General features: G+C 50.8%; 4 protein-coding genes across 4 annotated transcripts; 2 read left to right on the plus strand and 2 right to left on the minus strand.

The window, feature by feature from the left end:
- Positions 1-278: 278 nt before the first annotated feature.
- N7473_008549 (uncharacterized protein) lies at positions 279-4,724 on the minus strand (the record flags this gene model as incomplete). The annotated part of the gene is made up of 3 exons (XM_057154489.1): positions 279-676; positions 734-2,473; positions 2,552-4,724. 3 exons carry the CDS (start codon positions 4,722-4,724, stop codon positions 279-281), a joined length of 4,311 nt encoding a protein of 1,436 aa, XP_057008827.1.
- A 1,655-nt stretch (positions 4,725-6,379) lies between these two features.
- N7473_008550 (K(+)/H(+) antiporter 1) lies at positions 6,380-7,505 on the plus strand (the record flags this gene model as incomplete). Its single annotated transcript, XM_057154490.1, has 2 exons — positions 6,380-6,544; positions 6,615-7,505. The coding sequence occupies exons 1-2, from the start codon at positions 6,410-6,412 to the stop codon at positions 7,503-7,505; spliced, it is 1,026 nt and encodes a 341-aa protein (XP_057008828.1). The 5' UTR covers positions 6,380-6,409.
- A 152-nt stretch (positions 7,506-7,657) lies between these two features.
- Positions 7,658-9,536, plus strand: N7473_008551 (K(+)/H(+) antiporter 1; the record flags this gene model as incomplete). The annotated part of the gene is made up of 2 exons (XM_057154491.1): positions 7,658-7,693; positions 7,782-9,536. The coding sequence occupies 2 exons, from the start codon at positions 7,658-7,660 to the stop codon at positions 9,243-9,245; spliced, it is 1,500 nt and encodes a 499-aa protein (XP_057008829.1). The 3' UTR covers positions 9,246-9,536.
- A 58-nt stretch (positions 9,537-9,594) lies between these two features.
- Positions 9,595-10,542, minus strand: N7473_008552 (uncharacterized protein; the record flags this gene model as incomplete). Its single annotated transcript, XM_057154492.1, has 1 exon — positions 9,595-10,542. One exon carries the CDS (start codon positions 10,540-10,542, stop codon positions 9,595-9,597), a length of 948 nt encoding a protein of 315 aa, XP_057008830.1.
- Between the last annotated feature and the right edge of the window lie 1,607 nt (positions 10,543-12,149).

Genomic DNA, 12,149 nt, shown 5'->3' on the forward strand with positions numbered 1-12,149 from the left:
CCCTACAGTGCCTTTATATCTGGCGAGCCAAACTTCTCTGTCTCAATTTAGTTACTGAATGTTTCTACTGTCACCACCGAATGATGTCATAGCCTGGAATGATCTCTAACGCTGCAAAAGGAATTAGAGGGGAGAATGTTTAGCAGGATCGATATTCGATTCACATGCTTCAAGATTTAATATGAGCTGCGTTGCAGAAGAGAATAATGTAGATAAGAGTGTGCAAAGAAAATTTGGTGTGAAGACCTGACACCCCGGTATCTATGAGCCGCTCACGCTCACTTCTTAGCCTTCCCCATCATCGACTTGGATGTCCTCACTCGGAACAGATAATACAAGGCAATTGCCCCAAAGATATTGAAAACAAAGTAGCACCAGAAGATGCCATAGTTGCGCCATCGATCACCATAGTAGATCTCCCGAGCTGCCAGATACTGGTCTGCAGAGCTCATGCTGCAGTATTCGCAATTGGACGTGGCATTCTTGTTGTATACTGAGCCACCGGCCATGTCGACGTATTTCTCCATGTAATCCCAGCATGTTTGGCCGGATGGGGGATCGAAGACGCTGAGCTCGGCTGCGTTGCATTCGACCTTGCGGCCGTGCAGTGCAGTACCGGCAATGCCGCTGATGTAGTATGTGAATGGGGAGACACGATACATGAAAATCCAGAATCCTGTTGAAGAAATATCAGTCAAAAGCCGTTAGCATACCAGAGGGGGAAGAAGCTCACGAGGTAAAACACTGGGTGGCTGCAGAACACCATTGAAAATGAAAGACAGACCAAACATGAGAGTGGCGAGCATAGCGCCCAGGGTGGGCTCTGGAATGGCGGACACGACAAATTGAGCCATACTGGCCGCGTAAATGTAGAATTGCACGATAAACAGCATGATCAATCCACGGCTCTCGGAGTCTTGACCGGTGCCAAAGACAGACCAGTAGAAAGATGCCCAGGAGCAGACACCTAGGCAAACTTGCCAGGGAACCTCTACAAGGATCTGCGAGAGGATGAACACTTTCCACGAGTAGATACGTGATGGGCGCTCGCGAACTTCGTACAGCGATCGCTGGGTGACAAAGCGAGGCATTATCTGGTTAACGAGGGTGTTGAAAATAGTACACAATAGGAAAATGCTGAAGAGCACGTTTTGGAAGCCTTGCTGAGTGTTATCAGCTTTCCAGAAGGAGAATCCAATGAATAGACCCGATGCAATACCGAGAATAAACTTGGCATAGATGTAGTCAGGTTGGCGATAGTAGCCCTGGAAGCATCGGCCAAGAACAACTGCCAGTTGGGTGGACAATGGCATGGCAAATTCAGAATTATCGTCGCCCAATAGTTGATCATGACTAGAGTTCTTGCGCATGGAATGTAACTGGTCGAGCTCAGAGATGACATCTTGATATTCCTGGCTCGAATTCCAAGCCTGGGGCCAATCAACACCAAGGCAGCCTTCTCCGGCGACCATATCGAGGATGTATTCGGCTGGATTCTCAAGCTCCTCGCATGGTCGGGCTCCCTTGTGCTCGAAGTACTTCAACAGAGTAGAAGACTGTTCACCGATGTCACCAAAATAGACAGTCTTTCCACCTTTGGCTAGGAAGAGTAGACGGTCGAATGTCTGGAATAGAGTGGCACTGGGCTGGTGGATCGTTGCCAAAACAGCCTGGCCATGATCCGCAAGTCGTCGAAGGAATTGGCAAATTGTCCATGAACTCTGAGAGTCTAGTCCACTGGTGGGTTCATCCAGGAATATCAGTAGGGTGGGCTTCGCGGCAAGCTCAACCCCGATACTGAGAAGCTTGCGCTGTTCAACATTCAAACCCTCCCCAAGAGATCCAACAACCGCCTCGGCGAAATCTTCCATGCCAAGGAGCTTGACAACCTCCTCCACATACTGATACTTCTCCTCCTTGGAGACACTCCTTGGCTGGCGAAGCAAGGCACTGAAGCGTAGCGCTTCGCGGACCGTGGTTGTCTCGAGGTGAAGATCTTGCTGCTGGACATATCCAGTGCGACGAGGGAAGTTTGGCAACAAAGGCTGACCGTTCACCAGGATGTCACCAGATACGACACCAATGGAGACCCGCTGGGCGAGAACATCCAACAGAGTTGTCTTACCGGCACCAGACACACCCATGAGTGCAGTCAGGCTGCCAGGTTTGACCCAGCCGTTGACATTGTCGAGGAGACGCCGGGTGCCTTCCTTCACCGGGATATCGTAATTGACGGCCTTCCAGGAAAAGATGTCCTTCTGTTCGGGCAGGTGGATCGTGTCATTGGTTTGTGTCGGTTCAAGCCTAGTGACGGCCACAGCTCCGCCTTCTGCGTCGTGTCCAGACTGGAGGTGTGCCGGGGCATGGCCGGGACGGAAGACCAGGGCCTCAGCCTTTGACTTGTCGCTGGAAATGAATTCGGTGGCAACCAAGTAGAGTGTGTTGAAGAATAACATGAATGCGATAAGAATTCCTGTGTAGAAGGTCAATACTTATATGACGGAAGGTTACAGTGACAACCACTGGGATCGGATCACTTGTCGGTACATACCAAAGTTCCGCCACAGGTGAGAGTAATGGTAATAGTAGTTCTGTTCGATGAACGCGTCCCCAGAGACGAATCTCTCGCCAGCCACCGCGCCAAGGGAAGAGCAGATGAAAGACGTGCCCGTTCCATAACTCGGAACTACCGACGTGCAAGGGTAGTTCTTGCCGTGGAATTCATTGGCGATGAGGGCTTCGAAGGTGTAATAGATCGGGTTGATCCAGCGAATCCAGGACAGCCACGGGTGCATATAAGGCTCTGGCAGCGTGAATCCAGTATAGACAACGATGCACAGGACTAAGATGCCCGCGAGTGCCATCGCCTGACCGACCGACCTGGTCAATGCTCCAAGGCTGCGGAACAGGCCAGACATGGTCAAGACAGCGAAGATCAGAAACAAGTAGAAGATGAAAAATTGAGCTGGCTCCCGACGAAGATTGGCCATGAAGTACAGAACAATGCTGAAAATGGATATTCGCACGATTTTGATCGGCAAGTCCACGATAATGCTGGCTAATGCCTCTGTGAACGGATGGACAAAGGCATACCCAGACTGTTTTTCGACAATCGGTCGTTGACTGTAGAGTTGCATGATTTCGTTAATTGTGAGAAGCGCGTTCATCAGCACGGCAAAGTAGCACACTGCGCCCTTTTGGAAAAAGTACGAAGAGGTATCAGGGGTGTTGTAGAAGACGGATCCGATAATCAAGGACAGGATCAATTGAACGATAAGGGGGGATAAGGCAGTGGGTAGATCGTTGAGCATACGCTGGTAGGCTCTTCGAGTACAAAGGCGGATTTGCATCGGCACGGACAGGATGTATGGACTGCGAGAGCGGGTGTGTTTAGCCTGTTGGTGGACATGGCTTTCCTGGAATTTTCTGGCATCCTCGCCATTGGGAGGGTGTTGTTGGTCGAAGTCGGTGATTTGCTTGCGCAGACTCTGGTACTCGGGGCTACGCTTCCAATGCTCGGCAAATTCCTTCGCTGTGCGAGGCACCTTGCTTTCCATTCCTGGAAGTGCCTGGCGCTCGTTTGGGTTGGTAATGGCCGTCAAAAAATCACCGCTCACTTGGCGCTCTGGTCTGGCCCATCCCATGTCCTGGAAGTAAGCCACTGCTCGATCACGGGGGCCATAGTAAATTTGGTAGCCCTCGTAGAGCACCACAACCTTATCAAACAGGTCGTACATTGATTGGGATGCTTGATAGGCGGCGACGGCATGGCAAGATTGGCCCATGTCGGCAGCAAGACGTAAAGCCCGGACAAACTTCAAAGCAGAAGCGGCGTCCAGTCCTCGGGTACTGTTATCCCACGCACCGATGCGACAGCGGGCAATAAACATCTCCGCGATACTGACTCTCTTGCGTTCACCACCACTGACGCCTCGAACAAACTCGCTACCAACCTTGGTATTGGAGGTATGAGACAACCCGAAGACTGACATGACCACTTGGGTCAAAGTCTCCACGTACTCATCTCGGGTCATGTCTTCGATGCGTTGATGGGGAGCACGAGCGTAAGCGGCAAACGAGAGGGTCTGGCCCACCGACAAATGGGGGAAATGCAGATCGACTTCCTTATTGTATGCCACATCGCCACGGTGGTGTTTGATCATCTGGTCGAAATCGATTCCTTCGAAGTGAATTGAGCTGCCGGGTTCCATGGTAAGACCGCCCAAATGTCCACAAAGGGTTTTGAGGAAGGTGGTGCAGCCACTTCCAGGACGTCCCAAAACCAAGAGGAGCTCTCCGCCCTCTAGCAGACCATCAAAGCTGTGTATAATTCTCCTCGGAGGGGATAGACGACCCGCGAGGGCTTTAGAGGCGAACCGAAATGGGAGAGTGAGGCTCGATATCAGGGTCTCCTGAAACTGTAGTGCTGAACCGGAGCCGCTGATGGAGAGATTAGAAAAGACCACGCTTTGAGATGGGATCTCAATGCCGGCTTCATGCACCTGGCTGAGGACATGCTGAGCCCATCTGTGGTGATCAAACTCGGGGCTATTGGGATCTAGCCTTAGATCTTGAGAGTCCTTGCGACTAGCAGAAGCGGACAATTTTTGGCCAAGTTTGCTGGAAGCAATGCGGCCCAGAGATGCAATCTCGCGCTCGTCGATCACGGTTGGAGTACGCTCAGTGATGGGCATAAACTCCATCTCGTACTCGTCCTTGTCCATGATGGGCAACTTGGGGTTTTCCACCCTGTAGGCAAGACTGGGATGGTTGTCAAAGATATCAAAACAGTCTCTGCTTCTGGTGCCTTAACAGAGGGCCAGATCGCCCTCATAAGAGCGTAAAATCCGGAGCATATTCTTGACTCTGATCGGAGAAGAATCATGTTAACACCGATCAAGTGGATAACTTTCGTCAAGTTATGCTCATTGATCTCGGAGCCTCACCAGCCGGGCCACACTCAGGCCAATTCAGGCATCCATCGGTCCGTTCATTATCGAATTCAGCCAATCACATCGTTTCATCGGAGCTTTTCAGCGCCGACTTGCCGACTCGTTGGTCATCATGGACCCACTTGCCTATTTCGGTAACCAGCGCGCATCAACTTTTTACGAATTCCGTGCGCATAAGTCCGCCTTCGTTGGCTTTCCTCCGGGATACACAAATAGAATACATGGCTAGGGGCATTAAAAATGAATTTTGTCATGCAAAATCTGAGCAAGCAATAGATTATCGGCAGACAAGTTGGGCCATGGTCGTCTCAATTTAATGTGGGTGTTGATCCTCCAGCAAGCTAGCAAGCCAGCCCAGGCCCTTCAAATGCAAATTCTACCAAATGCACCCAATTACGTATACTTGACGCTATTGACAAGACTAATGCCCTGTAGGTAACTAAGCTTTTCTTTACTAAGTATTGTTTTACCAGCTCAGTTTTCACAGATTCTCATCCGCGAACTGGCCAAGCACCACCATCCCGCATCATCCCATCGCAAAACTTTCCTCAGGCGTCTGATTATTAGAAGGCCTCTTGTCTGACTACCTAAGGAAGATTTTCTGGAGCCTCTACCCGACATGGGTTAGAATATCGGAGCTCTGCAGCCTTCTGGTCTGTCCAAGTTGTGGGGGCACAGGTCTGTGCTTGGGTGAATCGAAGATGTAACTGAACAAACCCACCTTTGTAAGGAACTCTCCAAGGCGAAGAGCCTATATGGTTTCCTAGGTTACGCCCATCTGCTCTCATTCATCCGTAACCTAAGTGACATCTATCGTGCAAAGATTTCTGGTGCTCTGCGCAGCTATCGCCGGACGGTATCTTTTCATTGAGGCTTTACCCTTTAAATATATCTTCCGACATGACTTGGGTCATAGATCATGTCCATATTTTCAAGATTGGCCAGGTAATTACAAGACTAAAAATTCTGAAGCCTGTCATAGTATGGCACTACTCATAGATCGGTGGACATATACACACCTACTTTGTGATGCTTGTCTAGATCCATCTTGATCCATGGATGTTGCACGTGACCAGCTGATTGATTGGAGTACCGTTTTATCTAGCCGGAGTCACCTGACGGCGCTACGGCGAATTTCCATTTTCCACGTTGTGGCCGTTAACCGAAAACGGCTTAGGGCGTACTTAATCTTTTCCCCTCCGAAACCGAAGCCATTGATTGCTTTAATTACCGCAGCTGACGTTTGCCCCCCGTGACCCAATCCGCGACCGCTCCCATGAAGCCATGGCGCCAAGATCCGGGCAAGGTCAAGTGGATCAGACTGGATCGTTGGTGAGCCAGTCTGACTGGCCCTCTCCCTTCGTGGCTGGATGGGGGCCGTCATGGAGTGCTTTGCGTTTCTTGGGTTCTTTCTTTCTCACCCCCCTAGCTGAGCTGCTCTTTCTCCTCTCTTCACCATGGCGACTGGAACTACCACGGCGACGGCTGCGGCCACCAGTGCGGTGAAGGTGAGCCCTCAAGGCGGGATCCTTGAGGGAGGGAATCCGACCCATTATGACTCCAAGAACCCGCTGGTTCTGTTTATCATTCAGGTATGGAGACTGTCAACTTTACCTCCTGACCCCGCTTCAGCTCTGCAATAGCTGACCTTCTACACTCCAGGCTGTAATCATCATCGTGCTCTGTCGCCTGATTCATTGGCCCCTTTCAAAGATTCGTCAACCTCGAGTTATTGCAGAGGTTATCGGTGGCATCGTGCTGGGTCCCTCGGTGATGGGCCGGATTCCAGGCTTCACCGATACCATCTTCCCCACTGCCAGCATCCCAAGCCTCAATGTCGTTGCAAACCTGGGTCTTGTCCTCTTCCTGTTCCTGGTGGGACTGGAGACGGATCTCCGATTCCTGGTGAGCAACTGGCGTGTGGCGTTGAGTGTTTCGGCTGCTGGTATGATTCTACCATTCGGTCTGGGAAGTGCCATTTCCTACGGTCTATACCATGAGTTTCATGATGACCCCAGCACGGTGCCCATTCAATTTGGTACCTATCTGCTGTTTATTGGTATTGCGATGGCCATTACCGCCTTCCCAGTCCTGTGCCGTATCTTGACCGAGCTGAAACTTCTCGGGACTCGGGTCGGTGTCATCGTTCTGTCCGCTGGCGTTGGAAACGATGTCGTCGGTTGGATTCTGCTCGCTCTTTGCGTGGCTCTTGTAAATGCGGGAAGTGGAATCACCGCCCTCTGGGTCCTACTGGTTTGTACAGGATACATGCTTTTCCTCTTTATTGTCTTCAAGCCGCTCTTCTATCGCTTCCTTGAGCGTACAGGAAGCTTGCAGAAGGGGCCTAGCCAGTCGGTCGTGACCTTGACGTTGCTTATTGCCCTTGCATCTGCCTTCTTCACGCAGGCAATTGGTGTCCACGCCATCTTCGGCGGCTTCGTCATTGGGCTAATCTGCCCCCACGAAGGTGGCTTTGCCATCAAATTGACAGAGAAGATTGAAGATCTTGTTGCAGCCCTTTTTTACCCCTGTATTTCACACTTTCTGGTCTAAGTACAAACTTGGGACTGTTGAACAGCGGCATCGTCTGGGGCTATGTGGTTGGTGTTATTGCCATTGCTTTCATTGCTAAGGTGGCAGGAGGTGCTCTTGCATCCCGCTGGTGTGGACTGTTGTGGCGCGAGAGTTTCTCCATTGGTGTTTTGATGAGTTGTAAGGGTCTTGTTGAGCTGATTGTCCTGGTTCGTACCCATCTGTTATCGCCAAGGCTCATCATTAGATGTCGAGGAAAGACAAAAGGACAAGGAAATACTGACATTTGCATGATAGAACATTGGCCTGCAAGCCAAGATTTTGAGCACCCGCACCTTTACCATTTTCGTGGTGATGGCCCTGGTCACCACCTTTTTGACTACCCCGCTCACCACGATTCTCTATCCATCCTGGTATCAACTCAAGGTGGCGCGATGGCGACGTGGGGAAATCGATTGGGACGGCAACCCTGTTCATCAGGATAGCCGCGCCGATAGTGTCTCTGCTGTGAAGGATCAATTGAAGACTGTTCCCGTTCGAAAGCTTCTGGTCTATCTTCGCTTAGATGGGCTTTCAGGAATCTGCACCCTGGCGGCTCTTTTGAGCTCTAACCGAAAAGTGGCGCTATCATCGCCCCAGGTGCACCCGTCAAAGAAGCAGAAGCAGTCCGAGCAATCCGTTGAAGACGCAGTCTCCACGGAAGATGACAAGGAGACCACCCTCCGCGTTCATGGTGTGCGGCTCATGGAGTTGACCGATCGTGACTCGAGTGTCATGAAAGTTTCCGCCGGAGAGCATGCTATGTGGGACCCAGTGGTGAACACCTTCCGTGCCTTTGGCGAGTGGCAAGACGTGTCTCTCATGGCGGGCGTGTCAGTGGTGCCTGAATATTCATACGCAGAGACTGTTATCAACATGGCCCGCCAGGACACGGCAGATCTTCTTCTTCTTCCATGGAGCGAAACTGGAATATTGACTGACCGCCAGAATGGTCTTGAAGTTGACACTGCAAGTCGTTTTGCCAATGGTCCCTACACTGATTTTGTTTCCAACATTCTCACGCGGGTTCCAGGTCATGTGGGTATCTTGATCGAGCTCAGCCCAGAGTCTCATTCTGCCAAACGGCCCACCCCCCAGCGCTCGACCAGTGGGTTGAGTATTCATTCTGCTTGGTCACGACCGGCTTCTGGAAGTCGTTCCCGTCATATTGTTCTTCCATTCTTCGGTGGTGATGATGACCGTTTCGCTCTTCGTCTTGTTCTGCAACTTGCTCAGAACGACCAGGTCACCGCCACGATCATCCAGGTCGCTGGGCTGTACCCAGACTCGACTAAAGCCGGTATCTCGACATCCATTTCCTCTGGGACGCATGCTGGAACACCAAGTAGCCAGTCGGATATCGTGTTCTTCGAAACTCTGCGTGACTCTATTCCGGAGGATCTGAAAGACCGTGTCATTTTCCAACAAACTAGTGCTCAGGAGACGATCAGTGACCCGGTCCAGCTGGCTCTGGCTGCCGTGCAACATGATCTCGACCGCACTCCTAACAAGCGTGGTAGTATCGTCGTGGTTGGAAGACGCAGTGGTCCTAGTGATGCTAGCATTTCCATTGATCTGGGCCCGCACAGCGTCGGTTCCGATACCCAACGTGCCCTGGGACCCGTGGCCTCGGCGATGGTGCAGCCGGAGAACAAGGTCTTTGGTAGCGTGTTGGTGCTACAGGCTGGCGTCAGCTCTGACGTGCTCGATAGTTATCGGTGAATTTGAGATGCCTACGGGCACTTGGTGATTTTTGGGAGTTTTGTTACATCAGGATATGCATCTTTTGTTACAGTTCCGTTTCTTAGAATGTGGAATGAAGTCATGAAGCCTTTTCCCTCTTATTATACATAGCTGGAAAACCGAGACTGGCGTAGGGTACATTGCTTTTGCTTCAGAGTAGAAAATGACAAATGAGAAATTAGTATGATATGTATAGCCCGATGGGGAAGGGACGCCAGGCTTATGAAATGCAGGCGTTCGCGTGTGGGTATATTCACACCACATTGTATGAACGTGTCGGATCATGTTCAACCACCAAGACCCATTCATTATACATCCCTCTGTACATTCATATCCCTGATGACGTGCAAATGGACTGATGAGAATTCTCCCAAAACCACGGAAAATTGTACATGCGACGCGGATGTTGAGCAAATCCCGGCCGGGGCGGCGTTTCCTGCGAAGACGGGAAGGAATTGATCTCGCGCGTGCTGGAGGGTAACTCGTCGTCATTGTAGGTCTGAGCACCCTGGGCGATGGCTACTAGTTTACCGAGGATGGCGTATTCGAGTTTGAGTTTGATACTATACGCGACGGGTTTGAACATGACTTGAACCGCGTAGTAGCCGACGTATTCGATGACGACGATGGCGATGTCGAGGAGGAGGATGATGATGTTAATTGTGAGGAGTTGATGGAGGATCCCGTTTGGTCGACCTTGTGGTCGGAGTCGCAGCAGCTTCACCGTTTCCCAAACGTAGATTCCCGATATGATCAGCTCCTGGATGCAGAATCCCACAAGCTGTATGTGCTCCATTGTACTGTATCCACGCGACCAGACACTGATGGGGGCTGCGACGGTCCCGTATAGTAGGGCGGTAGTCGGAACATGGAAGAGTATCGCATCCACTATGATCATCCACAGCACTCCGTAAAGCACTTTGGTATTTTGCAAGACCAGATGTAGGCGTGACCAGAGCACCATCGATTGACCCGTCACCATGCCGTACCAACTGAAGACGACGAGCGTGACGCAGATGTACGGGGATACCCCCGTGGGAAAGAAAAGAAGGACATAGCCCAGACAGTGTGGGACGATACAAGATGACGCGACTAGCAGACTCCAGAAATAACAGCCGCGGCGACGTTTGAAGGAGACGAAACACAAGATGATGAGCTCAATGGCATTGTACCAGGCAATAGCGGCAAAGGCCGCAAAGATCTCGATGCGGACGGGAGTTTTGGACGAGTCTGGATGAAGCAGCGAGTCCGCGGCACCAGAGGCTTTCGAGGACATGGATGGAGGGGGCACATTGCTCAGAGGAAGCTTCGAAAGGAAAGAGAGAAAGACAGAGCTTAGTGATAGAGATAAAATCTTTTTTTTTTCGTTCTTGGAGGAAGGGCGGTAGGGATAGATGGAGTGTGGCTTGGAGAGGAAAAAAGGCTGTTGCTCCTTGCGCGGGACAACTGCGGGCGAACACGGCGTGGGCGATCACGTCGATCAACAAAAATGGTTCCTCGCCAATGATGAAGAGGGCCGTGCTTGGATTGGAGGAGGGGAGGTGTATTCAAAGTTTTAAAAGCATCGCAGGCAATTCTCGGTGTGAGGTTTAGTTAGTTGAGTATAATCTTAATCTCGGGATGATCATCTGGTGGTCGGAGCTTGTGTGTGTGGGGTGAAGATGGAGATCGGACGTGGAGTTGTAAGGACGTCCGAGGTTACAAATAAGATCCGTCATGATCGTGACCATGACTATGATTATTATGATTGAACTTTGATCCTGGCGAGGAACCGATACTCTGGACCGAAAAGTGAGGCGTTCCATGGATGCAAGGTTCAATGTGACAGGACATGGAGAACGGGAACCATGGATCTGGGATCTCTCAAAAAGTCTGCAATTTAGGTGATACGAATATGAATCGGAGTATGTAGTCCTCTGTACTCCGGAATCAGTTTCATTATTCTCATAAGTAACAGCGAAGAAGCAGATCCGGGGCGAAACTACCTTGATTGTACAGTAGTCGACTTTGTAGTTAAACCTCCAGTAGTTAGGCTAGTGGGACTGCGTCGATCCCTGGGGAAGATCCATATCCACCTTTTTAAGATCCGCCCCTTAATGAGCCGTGACTATTGTTTTGATCTACTACCACAGCATGAATCTTCAAAGATGTCCGTTATACGGAGTAGAGCAGTACACACTAATGCTAATTCTGAGTTCATGGTACGGTGGTTCGCATAGTTCGCATGCAAACAATCGAGTCTGAAATGCGGGAGAATGGGAATTTGAGACTGCTGTATATCGATGTGGTATGTCTGAATATCGAGTCATCAAGAATTTTTAATTTCCTGCAAATTAGCTCCTGGCATATTCCTCGTAGGTCACTCTAGATCAACCCTGCTACAGTAGGTACTCTCTATATATCCTCCACTGGGTATACTCCTCTCCATCTTGTTGGAGGGTCACGTGCGGTCCGTGCGTATCACGATCGTCGCCTTACTGAAGTTGGAGATCTTTTGACTTTCACCAGATCTGGAATCTCTCGACTCTGGCCAACGAGACACGGAGGAACACATAAGTATGAACCATTCACCCCGTAGGCCGAGAAAGGAACGCGAACTTAATGATGATCCTCAGCAAAGTCGAGGCTCCAGCCTGGTTTGCTGGACATACACATTGCGATCCTCCCCCGATCGGGTGACGTCAGGAATCTCGATCGCTCCGATCGATGACCATCGACGCGTTTGCGCGCCCTGAAATATGGAGAAAGCCCGCGCTAAACATGACTGTACAACGCGATGGGTGTTCTGCGTCTTGCTCGTCGCTGCGACTGCTTTTTTCTGTTCTGTCACTCCCTTCCTCATTTTCAGATTTCCCCAAGCGCTCTCGCCTCTCCATCACGAAG

The sequence above is a fragment of the Penicillium subrubescens genome (assembly GCF_028828155.1).
Source record: "Penicillium subrubescens strain IBT 31985 chromosome Unknown utg000005l_segment0_segment0, whole genome shotgun sequence".
NCBI classification, from domain to species: domain Eukaryota; kingdom Fungi; phylum Ascomycota; class Eurotiomycetes; order Eurotiales; family Aspergillaceae; genus Penicillium; species Penicillium subrubescens.